The sequence below is a fragment of the Artemia franciscana genome, chromosome 11, assembly GCF_032884065.1.
Source record: "Artemia franciscana chromosome 11, ASM3288406v1, whole genome shotgun sequence".
In the NCBI taxonomy this organism is placed as follows: Eukaryota; Metazoa; Arthropoda; class Branchiopoda; order Anostraca; family Artemiidae; genus Artemia; species Artemia franciscana.
In genome coordinates, this window is record NC_088873.1 from 28415831 (window position 1) to 28439374 (window position 23544).

At 34.4% G+C, this 23544-nt stretch overlaps 1 protein-coding gene across 8 annotated transcripts in view; it reads right to left on the bottom strand.

Moving 5' to 3' along the window:
* LOC136033052 (uncharacterized) overlaps positions 1-23544 on the bottom strand; it is a 342211-nt gene that overhangs the window by 169569 nt on the left and 149098 nt on the right. For all 8 annotated transcript variants that reach the window (XR_010618844.1, XR_010618843.1, XM_065713633.1 and 5 more), the window contains 4 exons: positions 18197-18405; positions 13984-14038; positions 5937-6058; positions 5402-5541 (listed from right to left, as the gene is read on the bottom strand). Coding sequence is in view for 6 of the 8 variants with exons in the window: in XM_065713633.1 (XP_065569705.1) it covers positions 5402-5541; positions 5937-6058; positions 13984-14038; positions 18197-18405 (526 nt within the window). In the remaining 2 variants the exon portion in view is untranslated. The remainder of the gene's footprint in view (positions 1-5401; positions 5542-5936; positions 6059-13983; positions 14039-18196; positions 18406-23544) is intronic.

A 23544-nucleotide genomic window follows, 5' to 3' on the forward strand; every position in this document is an offset into this window, starting at 1 on the left:
TTAGCCTTCGTCAGACGGCTATTGGAATGTGCATGTCCGTTCTGGCATTTGCAACTTTCAAGTGAATTAAGTGACAAAACCGAGTCGGTCCGAAAGCGTGGGCTAAGGATCATTTACAAAGAGGGCAAAAATCTATACTTCATCCTCCTTGAAGCTGCACGCAGTACCACATTCATTTGGTAATTTCCAATCCCCGTACTAAGAACTTACTCCTTGAATTTCACAATCTCATTAGACCCCGACTCCCCCGGTCAGCCTCCCTGGCACTCCCAACTTACTGTCCGATCCATGCTATTACAGACAAGTTTCATCCTCTTTATTCTGGAGCACCTTAATAATCATTCGTGATTGTGTCTTTACCAAAATCAACTCCTTCATCTCTCTTCCTGTTGATGTTGTATCGCCACAAAATATTCCCCGTCTCATCTATTACCGTTTTATTTTTGTTTATTTGTAATGTTTTTGTAATTTCACCCCTTCAGCAATTATCAACCTTTTTGATTCACCCTTTACCTTTGATGATTTTGCCTTTTTAATTTAGACCTTTTTGGTTTTAACGTGTTGACCGTTTATTCGACTTAATGTAACATGTTGAGTGTGTCCAGTTGACTTAATGTACGAGCTTGAAATTTGTTTCCTTTATTTTTATGTAACATATAAAGCGAATTCGGCTCTTTGAGCTTAAGATAGTCTTTCGAAAATAAATTTGATTTTATCTCTTATCTCTCTCTCTTATTTCATCTCTGATAGAACATCCATGTTCCAATAGAGTAAAAGACATTCGCTAAAAAATGCTCTAAGAACAACCCCTAATATTGTTTGATAATACCCCCTAAAGCATTGCTTCAAAAGTAGTTACACATCAAATGTAACCAAATTATAGTAATCAATCGTCTCCCCTACATGTCAATTATTGCAGCCATAGGAAAGCACTTGATCCATTAAATCATTCTAGTAAGTGGGACAGGGGATTCTCCTAGTGTGGAATAGGTTATAACGTGGAAAGTATTATCAAAATAATAATAGTTGAAAGGCGTCCATAATCTAGCTGTCTAGCACTTTACTCAATTGGACGGAAATCTCTTTCGAATCCTAACACGAACAAAAATCTTTAGATTATAAAAGTCCCCTGAAAAAAAACACATTGAAGGAAAAATTCTCTTCAAGTATTATGTAACAACACACATATTCCACGTGTGTGTCCTCCACAGTCACAAGCTGGGGATCCACTATGGGCCCTGAAGCGTCAATGCGTCATCCTTAACACTGGTGAACATTCCCTATTGCGTAAGAACTAAAGAAATCATGAAGAAAAACATCTGGAAGAAAAATGTCTTAAAAGCTTCTTGAAATATCTTGGATACCGTAGTGAAGAAAAATGTGTTTTAAATCTCTTGAAAAAATACGTCTTGAAGCAAAACGTCTAAAAACGTCTTTGAATGTCTTGAAACGTTATGATAAAGGTCTTGAAGAAAAGTTTTAAAAATTTCTTAAAATGTCTTGACATCAAAAATATAATATCGCAAGACAACCACAGCTTTTGATCGACAAATCTAGATCTGTTAAGGGGGGAAGGGGAAGAGCTATTATAGGTAAATCCAAAGATACATAAGAAACAAATACAAAGTAGAGACAATAGGGAAAATCTTTTCAAGACAGTGGAAATTATTTCTGTAGATATTTCGGCCCTATGTCCAAGGGCCGTCTTCAGCACAATACAAGAATAAGAGAGAAGCTATATATATATATATATATATATATATATATATATATATATATATATATATATATATATATATATATATATATATATATATATATATATATATATATATATATATGTATATATATATATATATATATATATATATATATATATATATATACATTATTTTCTGGCAACTCCCATCCTCTACCACTCTGTGTTTGGCTTCTGTTACCCTCTGTCACACCTTATCATTCCCGAGGTATGTTCACACGTTTGAATATCTTGACAGATATGTTTTATTTGAACAACGGGGCGTGTACCGTAGTTTAAATAAAATAGAACTACGAATTCCTAAAGTATTTTCAGACGTTTTCTTTATATAAATCATGCTTTAAATCCATTGCTTTGTGGTTTTTCGCAAGCTATTCCCTTTGTGATACACCAGGACAGTTTACGTCATCATGGCATTATTTGAATGCCCCGTGGCATTCCTAAGGCACCCGTCATAATCACTAAAACATTTTCACCAATTTTCCTACATAAATAACCCTATAAAAAAAGGCCATTCATTTCGGTGAATTGTGATAGTCTAAGGCAGCTCACGCCACCGTGGCAATCTATTGCTGGTCAGTGGAATCTTCTAGCACAAAATATCATTCATAAAGCCTTTCCAGTTATTTTTCTGCAAAAATAACCTTATAAACTAAAATTGAACATTGTTTTTGAACAGCAAGACTTTCCATTTCATTGTTGGAATGTGATTTTACGAGGTAGCTCACTTTACTGCTGCACTCCTTGGCTGATCCGTGGCACCCTCTGGACACACTATCATTCCCATAGCATTTTCAATCATTTTCCTAGAGAAATAAACCTATGAACTAAAATCAACCATTTTTTATTTGAACAGTGGGTCATTGTTAGGATTTGATAATCCAAGGCATTTTACGGTCCCGTGGCACATCATTGCTGGCCCGCGGTGCCTTCTGGCACACAGTATCATTTCTAAAGTACTTTCAGTCATTTTCCTACAAAAATCACCGTTAAGTGATTTTAAGCTAGGTTTGTTTGGGATCAGCAAGCATGCATGTACTCTTGGTGAGCACAAACAAACCTAACTTAAACTCAGTTAACGATTATATTTGTAAATCGTTAATAATCATTAAAAGCGTGCCTGTACCCTTGCTGAACTCAAACTTAAAGGTTATTTTTGTAGGAAAATGACTGAAAATTCTTAAGGAATTATAGTTTTTGAAAGATGATGCCACTGGACAGTCATAGTGTGCCACGGCACCGTGAACAGACCTGGATATCAACTCTAGCAATGAACTGGTAAGTCCCACTGTTCAAATAAAAACAATGGACAATTTTAGTTTTTAAATTTATTTTTGTACGAAAATGGTGGAAAATACATTAGGAATAATATTTTGTGGGAGAAGGTGACAAAGTGGAGCCATAGAGTGCCACGATGGCGTAAACTGCCTTGGATTATCATATTCTGAAAATAAAATAGAAAGTCCCACTCTTCAAATAAAAACAATGGTCAATTTTAGTTTATAGGGTTATTTTTGTAGAAAAACGACTAAAAATGCTGAAGGAATAATAGTGTGTGACAAAAGGTGCCGCATGTTAGATTTGAGTGCCACGATAACATTGACTGGCTTGGACTATTACATAACAACAATGAAATGGAAAGTCCAGCTCTTAAAGTAAAAAATAAGTCAATTTTAGTTTTCAGGGTTATTTCTTAGGAAAAGGGTTGAAAATGCGTTGGGAATGAGAGCGTTTGCCATATGGGCCGTGAGTCAGCCAGAGAGAGCCAAAGTCGAATGAACTGCCTTAAAACCTTACATTCTTACAATGAAATCGAAAGTCCCGCTGTTCAAATACAAACAAAGATCAATTTTAGTTTATCGAGTAATTTCTAAGCGAAAAATGGTGAAAAGGCTATTGTGATGATGAGGGGCACAGCAGGGATGCCGATGGGCAGTCCACTAAAGCCACTATGATGTGAACTATTTTGGTGTGCCACAAAGGGAACCGTTCGCTAAAAACACACACAATGGATTTAAAACATAATGTGTGGCAAGAAAGTGTCTGAAAATGCTTAAGGAATAAATGGTAAGCCTCGGTGCTCAAATTAAAAACTTTTTCAGGGTATTTCAGCATGTGAAAATTCTCTAAGAATGGTAAGAGAGTCCCAGAAGGTACCCTGAGCCAGACACAGAGTGGCAGAGATCAGGAAAAGTCAGAAAATAATACCACAAAAAAAAGAACAAAATATGGAATTAAGTCATATGTCTACTGTCCCCCTGAATTTACCCCTAATAAGTCCCCCCACCTATCAAGATTTCTGTATTTGTCGATCAAATGCTTTGTTTTTCATACAGTATTATATTTTTGATGCTGTGGGTATGCTTACATCGATTTTTTCAGCATTGATATAGACAATCCTCGATTGAATGACTTCATAGCAGAAAATATCCTTTTTTGGCTGTATTATATTGATTTCAGTGCCCTAAGAAAAAATGTCTTAATAGAGTTTATAAATTTATTTTTAATCAAACTTATAAGTATATATAAAGGCCTTGTCTTCATCTTTTAGATTCCTTGCTCCAAGATGAATCTTGAATATCGTTAACTATTGCATCTTAGGGGTTTTGTGACCTAGGTACATCTGTAGTCATTAAGTAAACCCACTCAAGGTTGTCTCTAATATAACTGTAAAGTTCTATGTAGCAAAGAGGAAAAGACTGACTATTGACCGTATAGGAACATGCATCATATTCTAACCATGAGCTTACTCTTGGTGTCATTACACCCATATAGTTCGTTCAACTTTCAATAGAGTGAGTGGATCCATTGTTAAAAATACACTAAGAACATGAGTAATATCCATGATGTTACCACTCCAATAATGTCATCTAAACAATGATATAGCAGTCACATGTGCTTAGTGGATTAATTATCACTAGCAGTGTTGGATGATTGCGTGTGCTTGAAGATAAATCATTGCGTTGAATCTAATTCCAGGAACATAGTACAAGGAATGATTTGCTAGTTTGAGTGTCTAAGGCACCATTCCGTTGGGAAAATCTCTGGTCTTACGTTCAATTCCTACAGGAGACAAAAAACTTTGATGATGGATTATAATGGCTCCCTGAATCAAAACACATGTTTCTTTAGGGGTTTAGATCGTGCCTTGGTGAAAAATATTGAGGAAAAAAAACATATTGAGGAAAAAAAACATATTGAAGAAAAAAAAATCTCGAATAAAATGTCTTGAAGAAAAAGAAATATCTCCAAACCATAAAAGTTTAGAAGAAAAAACACCTTGAAGAAAAGAAAACATCTTCTAAAGTATTATATAACACCTGCGTGTGTGCAATACATCATCCTCAGTTGCAACCGAGGGTTCCCAGTTGTCTAGCGTCCAGTGAGCTCTAAAAGAACGAGCCATGCGAAATTACGTCATCTTCATTAAATTTAACAAGTCAAGCAAGATTACGTCATCTTCAACTTCAACTTCAACCTCCTTTTAGTAGTACACAGCAAACAGGTGAGCGTAATCAATACCAAAGTCTATATATATATATATATATATATATATATATATATATATATATATATATATATATATATATATATATATATATATATATATATCAGTGATGATAGAAGAAAAAGGAGACTCACCGATAAGAGTGTCAAGGAATCTGATCGGGTTTCTGCGTCTGAAGTGTCGGTGCTATCGTTGGAGCGACTTCTCTGTGAGGCGCTGGTTTTAGTATGCTGTAGCACAAGCTGTTGAGTTTCATCATGGTATGTCTGAATCGCTGGAAATATAATTTCAGTACAATTTTATTAATCTATTGAGGAAAATGAATTTTTTAAATGAAAAAAAATAATCCACTTTGTACTGTTCACAACCACGAGGCAACAGCATAATGACAACCAGATGATTTCACCTAATACATTCCGAAAATTTTGCTAACCGTTGAGACAATATTAAAGGTGAGGTGAGATGTATATATATATATATATACATCAATTTGTTTTATATGTGTAATGTTCATTAGTTTTGCCCGGCGTTCATTTCTTATAAGAAAAACTACGGAGATTAGAGATTCACCCCTTCTCTGAAGTGAATCAAAATAGACTGGCTAAGGGAAAAAACCAGGACGTAACCGAACTCTTGCTGCCACAAAACAGTACAAATAAGAAAACTTACTTGCTTTGCGATTGTCTCTTGAATTTTGTGGAGAGTGGATCTTCACTACAGTTGGTAGACCTTCTCTACTTTGCTGTCTCTGCAGTTTTGACCTTCTTTTAGCTCGGCTGCTATTATATGACCTGAAAAAAAACAAGAATACTAGGAAGTTTGTAGTACTACAGATTTTGGTGATAGAAAATTTAAAAAAGGATAGTACCAACGAGAGTACCCATGTTTTAATTATTGCACTGTATATGGTTATGGACCTTTATTTCCATCAAAGACGTTAGAAAAAGTCCAGGATCTCCCTATTTATATCTGAAATGATTACAAAAATATAATTCAACATCGATTGGTTTCTGGCTATCTCGACCATTTATGTTGGTCGCAATTAAACATTTTTGATAATTGGCTTCTTATTTGCTTCTCCCAAAATAAACATTTTAAACTACCAAAGACAAAAAATGCTTCGCTATCACAATGCGTATTTTTTTGGGATAAAAGACAACTTATACCCCCATAAGTTCTGGGTTATACCCTGTCTCGATTCCAAAGTATGAATAGTAAAATTTACCATAACGATAGATAGTTACAATATGTTACTATGTACATTAGCATCCATGTTATTCAGCTTAGGATAGAATAGAAACTGCAAAGAAAGACCATAGAAATAGAAGCTAGTATTAGTACTTACTCTCGTAGTATATTATCTTATAGAAGGGGACTTGGGAGATATCGAGAATCTACTATCACTTGAAGCAACTTCTATAACGGCAAAGTTTGCCTAAGTGTATAGGCCAACTTATAAAGAAAAAAAGACGCGTGTAATTGATTTTCAGGAAACTTTAGAAAACAGAAAACTTTCAAACACTTATACCAAATATGAGGGAACGAAAGTAGGCACCAAGACAACGTGCTCATCATACCTGAGAAAAACGAAAACAAATTTATCTTGCCCACGTTTCAACAAAAAGTTCGAAAAATTCTGGTTAAATACAAAAAACCAAATGTGGCTTTCCAATTCCTATTTAATTACCTAGTTCTTTTACTTATTTCTTTTGTAAAAATAAAGACAAATAAAAGAAAGGAAAAAGATGCAAAGTGAAATTACAATTAAAATATTCAATTCTCAATTAGTGAAGATTTGTCTAATCCCACGCAAAAGAAAAGAAAACTAAGACAGAGAAAGAAATATAAAACAGGATCAAACAGTTCGTGGTAACGAACTGTAGTAAGGAGCGACCCGGCACAATAGCAAACAAAACTCTAAAAAACGGAATTTCGATACTAAAAGATATATCAAAAGAATCCAATTTTTATGCTGATTTTAAATATATAAGTTTCATCAAATTTAGTCTTTGTCATCAAAAGTTACGAGCCTGAGAAAATTTGCATTATTTAAGAAAATAGGAGGAAACACCCCCTAAAGGTCGTAGAATCTTAACGAAAATTACACCATCGCATTCAGCGTATCAGAGAACCCTATAGAAAAAATTCCAAGGTCCAATCTACAAAAATGTGGAATTTCGTATTTTTTGCCAGAAGACAAATCACGGCTGCGTGTTTATTTGTATTTTTGTTGTTTTTTTTTCCAGGGGTCATCGTATCGACCAAATGGTCCTAGAGTTTTGCAAGAGGGCTCATTCTAACGGAAATGAAAAGTTCTAGTGCCCTTTTTAAGTGACCAAAAAAATTGGAGGGCACCAAGGCCCCCTCCCACGCTCATTTTTTCCCAAAGTCAACGGATCAAAACTTTGAGATAGCCATTTTGTTCTGCATAGTCGAAAACCATAATAACTATGTCTTTGGGGACGACTTACCCCCCACAGTCCCTGGGGGAGGGGCTGCAAGTTACAAACTTTGACCAATGTTTACATACAGTAATGGTTACTGGGAAGTGTACCGACATTATCAGGGGGATTTTTTTGGTTTGGGTGTGGGGTTCAGGGGAGGGGGCTATATGGGAGGATCTTTCCGAGGAGGAGTATTTCATGGGGGAAGAGAAATTCAATAAAAAGGGCGCTGGACTTTCTAGCATCACTATAAAAAAAAACAATGAAAATATAAACATGAAAAAGTTTTTTTCAAATGAAAGTAAGGAGAAGCATTAAAACTTAAAACGAACAGAGATTATTACGCATATGAAGGGTTCTAGAAATACTTTAGCATAAAGAGCGAGGTATTTAGGAGGAGATAAATACTTCGCTCTTTATGCTAAAATTTTTTTTAATAATTTCAACTATTTATTCTACGGCCTTTCTGATTCAGGGGTCATTCTTAAAGAATTGGGATAACACGTAACGTAAGTTATGTACGTTTGTTACGTAAGTTAATTCTTAAGTTACGTTTTTTTTACTAATGAAAACGTTCGTTAAAAATTAAAAGATCTAGTTGCCTTTTTGAGTAACCGAAAAATTGGAGGGCAACTAGACCTCCTTCCCCACCCCTTATTTCTCAAAATCGTCTGATCAAAACTAAGAGAAAGCCATTTAGCCAAAAAAAGAATTAATATGCAAATTTCATTTTAGTAATTTATGTACGGAGAGCCAAAATCAGACATGCATTAATTCAAAAACTTTCAGAAATTAAATAAAAAAAAAACATTTTTTTTAAATGAAAGTAAGGAGCGACATTATAACTTAAAACGAACAGAAATTACTCCGTATATGAAAGGGGCTTTTCCTCCTCGACACCCCGCTCCTTGCGCTAAAGTTTGATTCTTTCTCGCAACTCTACTTTTTAAAACAATAAAAAACTTCAGCGTAAGGAGCGGGGTGTCGAGGAGGAAAAGCCCCTTTCATATACGGAGTAAGTTCTGTTCGTTTTAAGTTTTAATGTCGCTCCTTACTTTCATTTAAAAAAAACTTGTTTTTTTTTATTTAATTACAATAAAGAAATGCAGTCGAAGAAGGCGGACACTGAAGTCAATGACACTAGAGGAAGTCCAATATGCCTCTATTTCTATTTACAATGATAAAAAAATACAATTAAATGTCGGTCAGTCTCTCCCTATCTTATCCATTTGTGTACGTCACGATTAAACAATTTTGATAAAGGGTTTCATCTTTCCTTCTTTTTCTTGAACAAACATTTAAGAGTGCTAAAGACATAAATATATAGCTATCTCATCACATTTTCCTTTGGGGATAAAACACAACTTGCACCCCCTTCAGTGCTGGCAAACCTCTGTATCAATGCCAAAGTATTAATAGTAAATTATACCTTACGAATCGATAATAAAAACATTATGTTATTATAGAACTAGGCACCCATGTGTTTCAGCTAGGGATAGAATAGAATTTGCAGAGACACCTCAAAGGAGATTTTCTCAAAGGTAAATTATCTCAAAGGAGGGAACTTTGAAGATATCAGGAATATGCTAACCCTAGAAGCGACTTTTAGAGGAGTGGACAATGCCGAATTGGATGGTCCAACATATATAGAAAGTAATATACGTGAAATTGATTTTTCAGGTTGAGAAACCTAGAATAAAAAGCCTCTAAATAAGAGACTAGACCTACCCAATTATAAATTGCAGTCAACACACACATACGAAAGCCCAAGAAATGTAGCTAAAAAAAATATCCAAAAAAGCAAGATGAAGATCCCAATTTGTAAGTTTTAAACAAGTCAAACAGTTCGTGGTAACGAACTGTAGTAAGGAGCGACCCGGCTCAATAGAAACCAAAACTCTAAAAAATGGAATTTTGATACCAATAGCTACATCAAAAGAATCACATTTTAATGCTGATTTTAAATATATAAGTTTCATCAAGTTTAGTCTTACGTATCAAAAGTTACGAGCCTGAGAAAATTTGCGTTATTTTAGAAAATAGGGGGAAACACCCCCTAAAAGTCATATAATCTTAACGAAAATTACACCATCAGATTCAGCGTATCAGAGAACTCTATTGTAGAAGCTTCAAGCTCTTATCTACAAAAATGTGGAATTTTGTATTTTTTGCCAGAAGGCAGATCACGGATGCGTGTTTATTTGTTGTTTTTTTTTTGTTTTTTTTTTTCTTTTCCCCAGGGGTGATCGTATCGACCCAGTTGTCCTAGAATGTTGCGAGAGGGCTCATTCTAACGGAAATGAAAAGTTCTAGTGCCCTTTTTAAGTGACCAAAAAAAATTGGAGGGCACCTAGGCCCCCTCCCACGCTAATTATTTTCCCAAGGTCAACGGATCAAAACTCTGAGATAGCCATTTTATTCAGTGTAGTCGAAAAACCTTATAACCATGTCTTTGGAGACGACTTACTCCTCCATAGTCCCCGTGGGAGGGGCTACAAGTTACAAACTTTGACCAGTGCTTACATTTAGTAATGGTTATTGGGAAGTATACAGGCGTTTTCAGGAGGATTTTTTGGTTGAGGGGGAAGGGTTGAGAAGAGGGGGATATACTGGGGGAACTTTCCATCGAGGAATTTGTCATGGGGGAAGAAAATTTCCATGAAGGGAGCGCAGGATTTACTAGCATTATTTAAAAAAAAATGAAAAAATAAATATGAAAGAGTTTTTTTCAGCTGGAAGTAAGGAGCAGCATTAAAACTTAAACCGAACAGAAATTATTATGAGGGGCTCACCTCCTCCTAATGCCTCGCTCTTTACGCTAAAGTATTTTTAGTAATGTCAACTATTTATTCTACGGGTTTTGTGATTCAGGGGTCATTCTTAATGAATTGGGACAAAATTTAAGATTTAGTGTAAAGAGCGAGGTACTGACGAGGGAGCGAATCTTCTCATATGTGTAATAAAAACATGAGAATAAAAAATTCTTTACGTAAGTTAATTTATAAGTTACGTATATCTTTTACAAATAAAAAGATTCGTAAAAAATTAGAAGTTCTAGCTGCCTTTTTAATTGACAAAAAAATTGGAGGGCAACTAGGCTTCCTCCCCCGCTCTTTTTTCTCAAAATCATTCGATCAAAATTATCAGAAAGCCGTTTAGCCAAAAAAAAAAAAAAAAATGCAAATTTCGTTTTAATTATTCCTCTGCGGAGAGCCAAAATCAAAACATGCCTTGATTCAAAAACGTTCAGAAATTAAATAAAAAAACAAGTTTTTTCAACTGAAAGTAAGGAGCGACATTAAAACTTAAAACGAACAGGAATTACTTTGTATATGAAAGGGGCTGCTTCCTCATCAACGCCCCGCTCTTTACGCTAAAGTTTTTTACTGTTTTAAAAAGAAAAGTTGAGAGAAAGAGTCAAACTTTAGTGCAAAGAGCAGGGCGTTGATGAGGAAGCAACCCCTTTCATATACGAAGTAGTTCCTGTTTGTTTTAAGTTTTAATGTCGCTCCTTACTTTCAGTTGAAAAAACTTGTTTTTTTATTTAATCAAACGAAGAACCAAACTAAGCGTCCAAAACCATAAGTTTCAGACAATAAGCATAAGCAACAGGCCAAGAAGTCTAGCAGTGAAAACCTCCGATATAAAAATTAACACCCAGATCATAAGTTTCAGACAACACACACCAACAACAGATACCATAAGATTTAGAAAAGTCACACCTAAGAAAGGCTACGAAATCTAGCAAAGAAAAGCCCCCAAAGTCAAACTAAACAGCCCAAATCATAAGTGACAAGCAATAAACACCTACAAAAAGCTTGGATGCATAGAAACCCTACAAATAGTAAACTAAACATCCAAAATCATAAGTTTCAGAAAACGTATCCACGAAAGCTTAAGAAGCCGAGCTCATGAAAGTCCAGACTAGCAAATTAGTTATCCCAAATTTTGAGTTCCGAACAAGTAAAACCATGAAAAACCAAGCAAGAAATCCTATATCATAAGATTCTGACAACAAACACCAACAAAATGCTAGAAAACCTTGCAGTGACAACCTTGAATTAAAAAATAACACCCCAAACCATGAGTTTCTGACATCAAAAACGTGACAAAGGCTAAGAAATCTAGCTATAAAAATCAAACCTATAAGAAAACACACACCTACGAAAGGTGAAAAAGAAAACTAGCACAGAAAGACCTTATATAGTAAAATAAACGCCCCAAATCATACATTTGTGTAAAACACTCAAACCGTAAGAGTCAAATCAGACACACTTATGGAAATCTTGCAGTAAAAACTAGGAATTTCAACATAAACATCACAAGTCATAAATTTCAAATAATATACACTTAAAAAGGCTAAATAAAATAGCTAATACCAAACAAAATAGCTGAAATCACAAATACCAGACCACACACAATTATGAAAGGCTAAGAAACCTGACAGATGCAGGCTCAAAATTGCAAACTAATAAACCTAAATCTCAAGTTTCAGACAATAAACAGACAAAGACCTAAGAAACCTAGCTAAGGGAAGTCCATATTAGCAAGCTGAAAATCCCAAATTACACATCTTAAAAAGGTTAAAGGAAGAAAAACCAAACTTTGCGTCCTAAAATCATGAATTTCAGACAAATCAAATCACAAAATACCAGAATAAAAATCCCATATTTACTTCAAGACAAAACCCACTTGTGAGAGGCTGAGAGCTTTAGCTCATAGCAAACAAAACATCCCAAATTGCAAGCTAACAATGTGAAAAATAGGTTTCAGACAACACACATCAACGTAAAGCTAAGAAACCCAGCACAATTGAAAACTAAACACCCCAAATTATGCGTTTCATACGACACACACCAATGAAAAGCTAGAAATCCTAGCTAAGAAAAGCTTGAATAATAAATTCCCAAATCATAAGTTTCAGACGAAACTCACCCACAAAAGGTTAAGAAATCTAGCAAAGGAAATTTTGAAATAGCAAACAAAACATCCAAATTCATACGTTTTTGGCAATACTCACCTATGAGGCTCAGAAACCTGGCTACAAATACCTAAAAATATCAAACTAATCATCCCAAAAAGTTAGTTTCAGATAACACACTCCTATGAAGGGCTAAGCAAACTAACCAAATTGGCCCAAAATAGCAATGAAAACACCCCAAATCATAAATTTCAGACAAAACATACCTACAAAAGTGTACGAAACCTAATACAGAAAAAAGACCTGAAATAACATTTTCATTCAACTCACGCCTAAGAACGACAGGAAATCTAGCTTAGAAAAGCCCCGAAAATCATACTAAACAGCCAAATCATAAGTGTCAGACAACGCAAGACCTAAGAAAGATAGAGAAACCTAATAAAGAAGGCCTTCAAATACCAAAATAAACGTCCCAAATCATAAGTTTCAGACAACACACGAACGCTTTAGAAACCAAGCTCACAAAAGTCCAAATTAGCAAGCTATAAGTTCCAAATAATCGTAGGTTTCAAACAAGTCAAACCACCAAGAAAAAACTATACATCCCAAATAAGTACCAACAAATACCAAGATATCCAGCAGCAAAAGCACTTAAAATCAAAATAAATTCCCCGAATCATAAGTTTCAGGCAACAAATACCTACGAAAGACTAAGAAAACTAGTAGAATAGGAACGAAAAAGCAAACAAAAAACCCCATATCATAAATTTCCAACCCTATACACCTACGAAAGGCTATGATACCAGGTTCCAAAAACTAACATTAGCATACTAAACACCTAAAATAATATATATTAGACATCGTAAGATCACAAATCGTAAGTTTCAAAAAGTCGAACCAAAAAAAAAAATCAAACTAGTTATCTAAAATCATAAGTTTCAGACAAATGATGAAAAGATAAGTTTCAGACAACGTACAAATATGAAAGGTTAAAAAACCTAGCACAGAAAGACCCGAAAAAGCAAACTAAAAACACCAATTCATAATTTCAGACAATAAACACCTAAGAAAGTTTAAGAAACCTAAAAGAGAAAGCCACGAATAAGCAAACTAAACATGGCAAATCATAAATTTGAGACATCACATATATTGACAACAAAATATTAGTCTACACTTGATACCACTTAATGAGCAAAATTTTTTGTCATTTCTTTAAGATGATAAAACAATGCTAATGCAACATGAAGCATCTTTTGAATGTGACACTTTTTAATAGCTTCAGAGGTCCTATAAACTTTACATATATGGCATTACAAAATAGGAAAAGTTGTTTAAGTGCAGTTTCACCTACCTCGAGTAGACTGAGCTTTCCTTTTCCAGGAATCCTGGCCTTTCGTCGGATAAAGCTGAAAATAAAATGAATTTTACACTAACCTAGTGATAGTAGCTATGATTACATCCTAATTGACACAAAATATATTAGAAGAAGAAAGTAGTAAGTAGCTCACCCTGAGTATTTCCTTACTTTGCTAAACCAAATTAATGAAACTGAAATTAACAAAACCCAGAGTTTTCTATTAATTTTCATTTTAATAGGCAAACAGCTAAATGGTTTCGAACTGTAACTAAGAAGCAGCCTAGGCTATTAGTGACTAAAATTCTAAAAAAGGTTTTTATAGCAATAAATACATCAAAGAATCGATTTTTTTGTTGGTTCTAAATTTTAGAAATATCTAGTTGAAAGTTATGCATTTGCAGATATGAGCCTGAGAAATTTTATCGAATATTTGAAGAATTGAGAAAACCCCCAGAGAAGACAAGTGATCTTGATGCAAATAGCACTTCATGTTCAGCATATTAAAGAGTCTTATTGTAAAGGTGCCAAGCCTCCATTTACCAAAATGTGGAATTTCGAAATTTCTTCGAGAAGCAGAATCACAAATCTACGTTAATTTTTTCCCTAAGGATAATCGTATTGAGCCAAATATCATATAAAATTGTAGGATGTCTCATTTAAACATATGCTAAAAGCTCTAGTGTCCATTTAAGGCGCCAAAAAGATTATTCTACATAAAAATGGTGTTTCTGGCCCTCAAATCATGCAAGACTACGATTGTGCCCCAAAGATTACCAAGTTATTAAGGAATGAAAGCGATGAAACGACCAACCAAAATTATCGACAAAATAAATGTAAATTCCAGGGACAGTAATGTTGTATGGTGGCGTAGTCTATTCTAAAGAGTCATATTGTTCAGGGGAAATAAACAGTTAAAATCAACATTTTTCTTAAAGCTTCATTTAACTAGTTTGATTCACTTGACCTCTGATAAAATTATGTACGGTAGTGTATAATTCTGCTTCAGCATTATGAAATAATGCTCATGTATCATTGTATATATGGGTGAAGGGGATAGGTCTGATGACTAAAGTTTTATGGCCATAAGGCTTTTAAAACCACCCATAACCACTACTCTTTTCTTCCTTAATGGTTTAAGAGCTACGAAGAAGTTTAACGGCGAGTCCTTCACGGCGCGGGTGTTATTATTTTTATTCAAGATGCAGGTGTTTCTTACGTAACAGGGAATGTTTTCTTCAAGATTTAGGTGTTTGTTACATAATCTTACGTGACTTGTTTATTATCATAATCTTACGTGACTTGTTTATTTATAAGAATTACGCAATCTCACAGGACTTGTTAGGTTTATTGAAGATGACCTAATCTCGTGTGACAAGCTATAGTTCAGGGTCCCGTGGGGATCCCTTTTGTAACTGAGGCTAGCATACATAAGGTTGTCACGTAATGGCAGCACACACGTGACTGTCATATAATGACGGTGCACACGTGGGATGTTACGAGATTCTTTAAGGGATATTTTTCTTCAAGATTTCATTTTCTTTCCAGGAGTTGTTCCCTTTAAGAATTTGCCCACTTTTGGAACCAAATGTAAGACCACAGATTTTCCCAATTGAACTGTGCCTTGGACAGCTTGACCAAGAAGCAATTGATGTTATTATTATCCGGGAAAAAGTTTCTACGCGACAAGCTATTGATTGCATGTTTCCAATCCTTTCTAATCGAGAGAGCCCAAATATCCAAAATTGTTGTTGAATACTGTTCTATTAGATGCACCTACATGCTACATTGCATTAATGTTCCAACGTGACCTAGACAATGCTTTGTTTTGATTCTTATATGGCTTTGTAAGACAAAGATTTTTGTTGTACATACACTTTTTATTAAAAAACAAATTCACAAACAGTATTGAACAACATTTTTCTTAGGCCACTGAAATTATATGATACAGTTATGAAAGGGTATTTTCAACTAGAAAGTCGTTCAGTCGAAGATAGACAACATAAGTGCTGAAAAATTGCCACAGGTATATCCACAACATCAAAAATATAAAACAGCACGGAAGCCATTACTTTTGATAAATAAATCTAGATCCAATGAGAGGATGGGGTGACTTATTAGAGGTAATTTCAATGGAACAGAAGACTTTTAACTTAGTTCCATATTTTGTCCATTTTTGTTGGTACTATTTTTTAGCAATTCGTAGACTGTGGCACTCAATGGCTGATACACGGTATTCTCTGACAATAATTAGGAAACCTAAAGCTTAAACCTATAATCTTAAGCTGTTTAACGAGGATAATTTATTCAGGATGGCGAAAAGTTATGACGGAATGAAGGAAGGCTTTAATTTAGTTTCGATCAAGAAAGAAAATAAACAAAATTAATTTGAGAATATCAATGAGCAAAGTCCATAAAATCTAGATTTTGGCCCACAAATTTTACTTCTGCTAAGGGCGTTGATTCATTTTTTTTTCTCCAAATCACCTAAACCCTACAAGACATGCAGAACAAGGCTTGGCACTTTCGGTCAACATCATCCCTGATCCCAATTACAAAATTTATCCTACTCATTGCTACCCATATACGCCAATTAGCCTATACCCTTGTGTTAGTAAGGTCTATGAGAGCTTTTCAAATAAAAACCTTTACATATTATTAGAATAAGTTAACCATGCTAGCGATAGGTTGTATGGCCTCTGCCAGAAACACTTGACACTTGAATCTCAATCTGAATTGAGCCTAATCTGAGGACTGGGTTGATCTTCTGACAGGGTACGTTTATATGGAGCTATCTTTCAATGGAATTTTGCACAAGAGCCAATTAAAAACTTCCAAGTACATAAAACTAGCAGTCGTCTATTTGCACTTCTTGATGTTTTTCTAGTTAATCGTCCTCTCCCTACAGTTCTTGAAGACTATATTTACAGCAGGGACCTAGTAAAGGCTAGGGGTTGTCCGGATAGTTCCCATTAATTCACATTGTTTGGGCTTGTTTTAACATTCTTCGAGACCCTAGCAACAACTTACCTTCCGCAGAAATCAAGCTTAAAAGGGTTGCCGATTAAAATACTAAGATGTCTCCCGGTTTCTGTTGTCTTAGTTGTATGTCAGAGTAGTTTTGAAAAAAAACACATAGATTATTTGCTCCCTTCATTGATGTTTCCAAATTAAAATGAAACTTTGTACTTTTCCATTTTGACCTTAGGTCAACAATCAATTGTTCCCCGTTCAAGGTTATAAAGACGTCTCTTGAAAGCACTGCAGTTAACATTTGCGTCAGCTAGCCCACCATATTTGTGTTGTTTGTTGTTTGGGTAAAAACTGATTTTGCTGCTGAGCTTTCTTACTTCATCAGTTATGTACCTGTTAAACATTCGAGCATTATGATACGTTAGAAACGAAACTTTTAATAAGATACGAGACTCAAATGAGTGTTTAAAAATAAATGATAAAGTGCAAATTCTAGTTTTCCTCTTTTAGAACGTGTGGTTGTCATTACTCAGGACTTTTGATTTTTGCTACCAGTACTAGTTTAGAACTGATGACAGTTTAATTGGCAAAAAACAGATTTACAGAAAGTAATATCACAAAGGGTTTGCAAAAGTAAGCAATAGATACGTTGAGTTGTTTTTATTTAGTGTGTACCTAGAATATTACTGTTAATATCTTGTTAACCTAAACATGACTGAAAAGCTTTCTCATACATAATGATTGGGAAGGTTTGTATATCCTCTCCTTTTATGTTAATAAAAGAGTTCCATATAAAACATTTTCATGATTTCTGTCTGTTGAATACGGGTTTTCAGTTCTACTGACAAGCCCGGTTCAAAACCTAAGCTTGTCAATGACAAAATCAATACGGTAGTTTTCCTTTATCGTTATAACATTCCAAGTCATTATAGGGCTATTAATTAAGCTATTAAAAGTATAGGGGTAACAAAATAAGCAAAAGGTGACATATGTGCCACTGAGGAGCCAATAGCTCTCATATGAATCTGCAAAAGGCACTAAAGCTGGCTATCAGCCAGACACCAAGAATTTTCCAGAACCACCAGCTTAATAGAAGCTTTGCTCAAGGTTCTGCACAAAATTTGCTTTTAACATTAATTTTCAGAATTTGAGGAAACCAAAATGATTCCAATTGTCCGGCTATAATTCAGACATATCCCAATCGTTTATTTGAGCATTAGAAAAATTTTAACCTTACTTTTTGAAAGATGTTTATTAATAATTGAGGACTGATAGTTCGTTTTCTCTGTCAATCTCTCTTTTGTAAGGTCGCCAACACTTCTTGATGTGTAACGAGAGGACGGTGCGAAAAGAGAAAGGTGCCCTTCTGTATCTTCTTTGCTGATCTTCTTAGAGTAGTTTGTGCTTTTGGTCCGTGAAAATGGTTTTTCTTCCCCGCTTCCAACACTGAGTAAGAAAAGGTGAGTTTTAATAATTACGAGTAAAGAAACATGTTATGCTTCATAGAGGCCAGTCTTCTTTAATTAAAAAAGAACAAAAATTAGTTTATAATATTTATATATCAGGAGTATAGCATTAATATCTCCAGTGAATACATCCTTATTTGGGCTCTAAGGATTGCCTTTATATTGGTTATTGACCTACTTACATTACGTAACTCATTGAATCACTAGCATAATCTAGCCGGCTTCTCCTTTTCAAATACCCATCTGAACAATATTATCTTAGATATGTGTTTTGATGATTTAATTTTATAAAAAAAATTCTTTCGACTGAGTGAAACTGGTCTCATCACACGCTTGATTATAGTAAACCGGCAAAGCTATGTTCCCCAATGAATCAATTTCATAGGCATTATAGGGAGCTTATGTTCATCCATTTCCAACCTCCAAGGAGCCCAATGCTTCTCTCACAACTTCTCCCTGTTTTTGTACTTAGTTTTTTTTCAACTTTGGTCGTTTCTTTGAACTTTAATTTTTTGAACTAATTTTTTTTAGACTTAGACTTTTTCGGCTTTTTTTACATGTCTTAAATGACAAAGAATATTCTTAAAATAAAAAAAATCACTTATGATATTTTTGAAATACGTCAAAATTAATAAAGTCAAAATTAATAAAGTCGTATATCGTATATTTTAAGCGATGATATGATAGCTACATGAGGAAAATGATAGAATAAAGCCTATTGAAAAGCATTGCTTAGGATTGGGAATATGCATAAAGTCTAAATTTGTAAAGTTTTACGTATTTTAAGTGATGATACGAAAGCCCTATGAGGGCAATGATACAATAAAGCCTTTTGAAAATTATTGCTTAGCATTGAGGTATGCGTAAAGTCAAAATTAATACAGTCATACATATTTTACGCGGTGATACGACAGCCATATGAGGGAAATGATACAATAAAGCCTTTTGAAGAGTTTTATTTAGTATTACAGTGTGCAATAAGTTGAAATTAATAAAGTTGTATGTATTTCAAGTAACATACAACAGCCCTATGAGGGAAAAATAGAATAAAGCCTTCTGAAAAGCATCGCTCAGTATTGGGTATAATAAAGTCATAAATATTTCAAGCAATGATATGACATTCCTATGTGGAAAATGATAGAATCAAGCCTTGGGGTAAGAATAAAGTTGATATTAATAAGGTCCAATATATTTTAACCGATGATATGAGAGTCATATGGGAAATGATAGCATAAAGCCTTTTGAAAAGAATATCCACAGGTGGGACACAGGGACACAACTACAATGGCGCGTAAGTAATATGGCACGTAACGACTCACGCGCGCGCGGAGGCTTGGGGGGGATTAACTTTGTTATTAACATTATTTTGTTATTATGAAATGTTATTAACTACTTAAAACTTATTAATATACAACATTCTTCGCTGTCCCATTGTCTGTGCATATAAATAGATTGTCAGGTTTACCGACTCTTGAACATGCAACATATAATTGTCCATGGGAAAACAACCCGTATTCACATCTATACCGCATTTTCTAATGATTGCCCTTGAGCTTTGTTGATGGTGATTGCTAATCAAATATTCCCCGTGTCCCCCATTTATATATCCCTCTGTGCCCTTCGGACATCCCCGTTGTAGTTGTGTCCCTGTGACCCGGTCGTCATTTATATTCCCTGTGTCTCGGTCGTCATTTTTGTCCCGGTGTCTCGGTCTGTAAATTCTCTTTGAGTGTCCCGGTCGTCACTTATATTCCTTGTGTCCCGTCGTCATTTGTGTCCCAGTCAGCAATTTCTCTTTGAGTGTCCCGGTCGTCATTTATATTCCTTTCGTCCCGGTGTCCAGATCTGTAATGTCATAAAGTCTTCAATGGCTCTGGTACTGCAGCCAGTTGAGGAAGTTTAACTTTTCCTGAGGCGAAACCCATTCCCACTGTTTCACCATTAAATTTTAAGCCCTTGCAATAGGGACAAATTTTAGACATAGTCCTGATTTGAACACATCTACTCAAGCTATAATCTTTGACTGGGCTGTACATGAATGCTAGGCGATAATTTTGACGTTGCTCTTGTGATTCCTCGACACGCTTTCTTTTCTCATTATCTCTTTGAGCCACAAGCCTGTTTTCACGTTTTTCTTGTGATTCCTCGGCGCGCTTTCTTTTGGCATTATCTCTTTGAGCCGCAAGCCTGTTTTCACGTTGTTCTTGTGATTCCTCGGCAACCTTTCTTTTGGTATTATCTCTTTGAGCCGCGAGCCTGTTTTCACGTTGTTCTTGTGATTCCTTGGCACGCTTTCTTTTATTACTTTCTCTTTTAGCCGCAAGCCTTTTGGCATTAACTCTTTGAGCCGCTTCATCGGCTGTTTCTTCTGCCATTGTAGGTTTATATTAAAAGTTCTCCTTGAATTAATTCTTTGAGCAGTTTCCTCGGCTGTTTATTTTGCCATTGTAGGATTTATACTAAAATTTCTCTTTGAATCGCCCTTTTATATACTTATAATGACTTCATATGCGTACAAAGAAACAAACATACAACTTATTTTTGTATATATAGCTTTCAGCATTTAAGAAACTTGGGTTTTAGGTTTCAGAAATAATATAATATAGGATTATGAGACATCTGATTTTATTAAAAAAAAAAAAAAACATTTAAGAAACTTGGGTTTTAGTTGTATTTTTGTTTTCTAAGAATTGATTTTTATTTTGCAATAAGTATCTTTTGTTTTGTAATAAGACTTTGTAATTTATTAAGATGTTTTCTTTGTTTTATGTGAATTGTTTTTTGGTTTGTAAGAAATATTTTGTATTTGGTTTGAAGAATTTTTGATCTTTCATGGTGTGGTTTTACCCTAATACTAACAAATACTTTTCAATAGGCTTTATTCTATCATTTCCCCCATAGGTCTGTCATATCATCGCTTAAAATATATACGACTTCATTAATTCATTAATTCACGACTTCATTGTCCTTATGCCAAGTACTAAAATTTTTTTATCAAAAGGCTTTATTGTATTATTTCCCACATAGGGCTGTTGGATCATTGCCAAAAATATATAGAACATCAATAATTTTTACTTCTTGCATACCCTTAAGCTAAGAAATACTTTCAAAAGGCTTTATTGTATTTTTTCCCTCATGGTGCTGTTGTTTCATCGCTTAAAATATATACGACCTTAAAAATTTCAACTGAAGGCATACCCCAATACTAGGCAATAATCTTCAAAAGGGTCTATTGCATTATTTCCCTCATTGAGCTGTCGTATCATCATTTAAAATACATATTACTTTATTAATTTCAACCTTTTGCCTATACCAAATACTAAACTATAATTTTTTAAAATCTTTTATTGTATCATTTCCCTAATAGGGTTGTTTTATCATTTCTTAAAATATATACGACTTTATTAATTTGGGCTTTTTGTATACCCAAATACTAAACAACATTTTTCAAAAGGCTTTATTGTATATTTTCGCTTATAGGTTTTTCGCTGAAAATTTCGTGATTTTCCACTATATAGCACATAGATTCATTATTCAATCAAATAAACCATACAGAAAGCTAATTAATAAAAAATCGAAAATAGTGGTCCATTACACTTATCATTACGTGCTAATTTAGCATTCATGCAAATATACTGCCTTTGAAACTTCTGATTTCTCACTATATCAGATATAGACCCCGGACCGTTATCGCCAAGAGTATAGTCGAACCTAGTTAATCGCAATACTGCAAATATGTTCTATTCTTCTTATTTTACAACACTTGCTCAGGTCATTTTTCCTTCATATTTAAGGCTTTTTAGTCTCCATAATCTTTCAGTTCCAAATTAGATTTTCTTCTATTAAAACCTCTGAAAGTGGATTGGATATGAATACACCCTCTACATCTGCAAACAGATCAGAAACGAAGTCATTGAAAAAGAGAATAGGACCTGGTACTTTTCATAATAGGATTTTTAATATAACTGGATTGGTTCAATTGATTATAGTTTTATCACTGAAGCTGGTAGGGAGTAATGGGGTGTGGTATTTCTTGCGGTAAACGTTTAACTGTTTTATTTTTTAATTTTAATATCCAACCAAAAGCTCTAATAATTCTCCAGATTCTCTTGTTTGCAATTTAATTGCCGAATAAGCACTAGTAACTTCTTATTCTATAGAGGCTTCAAGCTTTTATCTGCAAAAATATTGAATGTTTTTTTTTCCGCCAGAGGAAAGATTAGAATTGTGAGTTTTTTCCCAGGGATGATTGTATCAAGCCCTTATCATAGAACATCAGGAGAGGGCTTATTTGAACGTTAATTAAAATTTCTAGTGCCCTTTTCTATGTGAACACAATATTTGGAGTGCATTCAGCACCCTCCCCCCCAAACGTCGCCTTTTTCTCAAATATCGTTCGACCAAAATTTTGAAATAGCCATTTGTTCGGCATAGTTGAAAGGCTCCAAAACTATACGCATATGTGAGCAGTATCAACATACACTCTTTTTCTATGGTTATCAGTTATAACAAGCAGTACTAGGAGACCAAACGCTTTGTGAGAGGAATTTCAGACATAAAATGAAATTCATTGCATCGCGCCAACTCCAAAAATGTGTACACCGAATACCTTTATTTACAGAAGTATAACTTTTGTGCAATTTTTCCAGGTTTTCATCTAAGAAATAGAAAAATAACCCGAAAGTACTGTGTAATAGCTTGGACACTAGCAACAGCTTTGAAAATGATTCTTTTTTTTACATTTTCATGGAAAATATCGTCCCGCTCTTGACAAATTTCAATAAGCCCTGTTCTTATTGTTTCTTAAATAAAAAAAGATCCAAAGAAATATCTGTTTTTAATTTTCTTTTGTTTATTTTGATTAACTAAATAAATGTTTCCGCAAAATAAGTTTTTCAAGGAAAAGTCAAAAACTCTACTAAACCACAAATGAGCAAAAAGAAAATCAAATAATCTACCAAGCGTAAAACTACCACAAATCGACATCAATAAATAAATGAAACCTAAAACAAACAGAAATCAAGCAGTTTGTGTTAACAAACTGTAAGTAAGGGGTGACCCGACTGAATAGTAACGTAAACTCTAAAAAAAGGAATTTTGATACCAATAGATACATCAA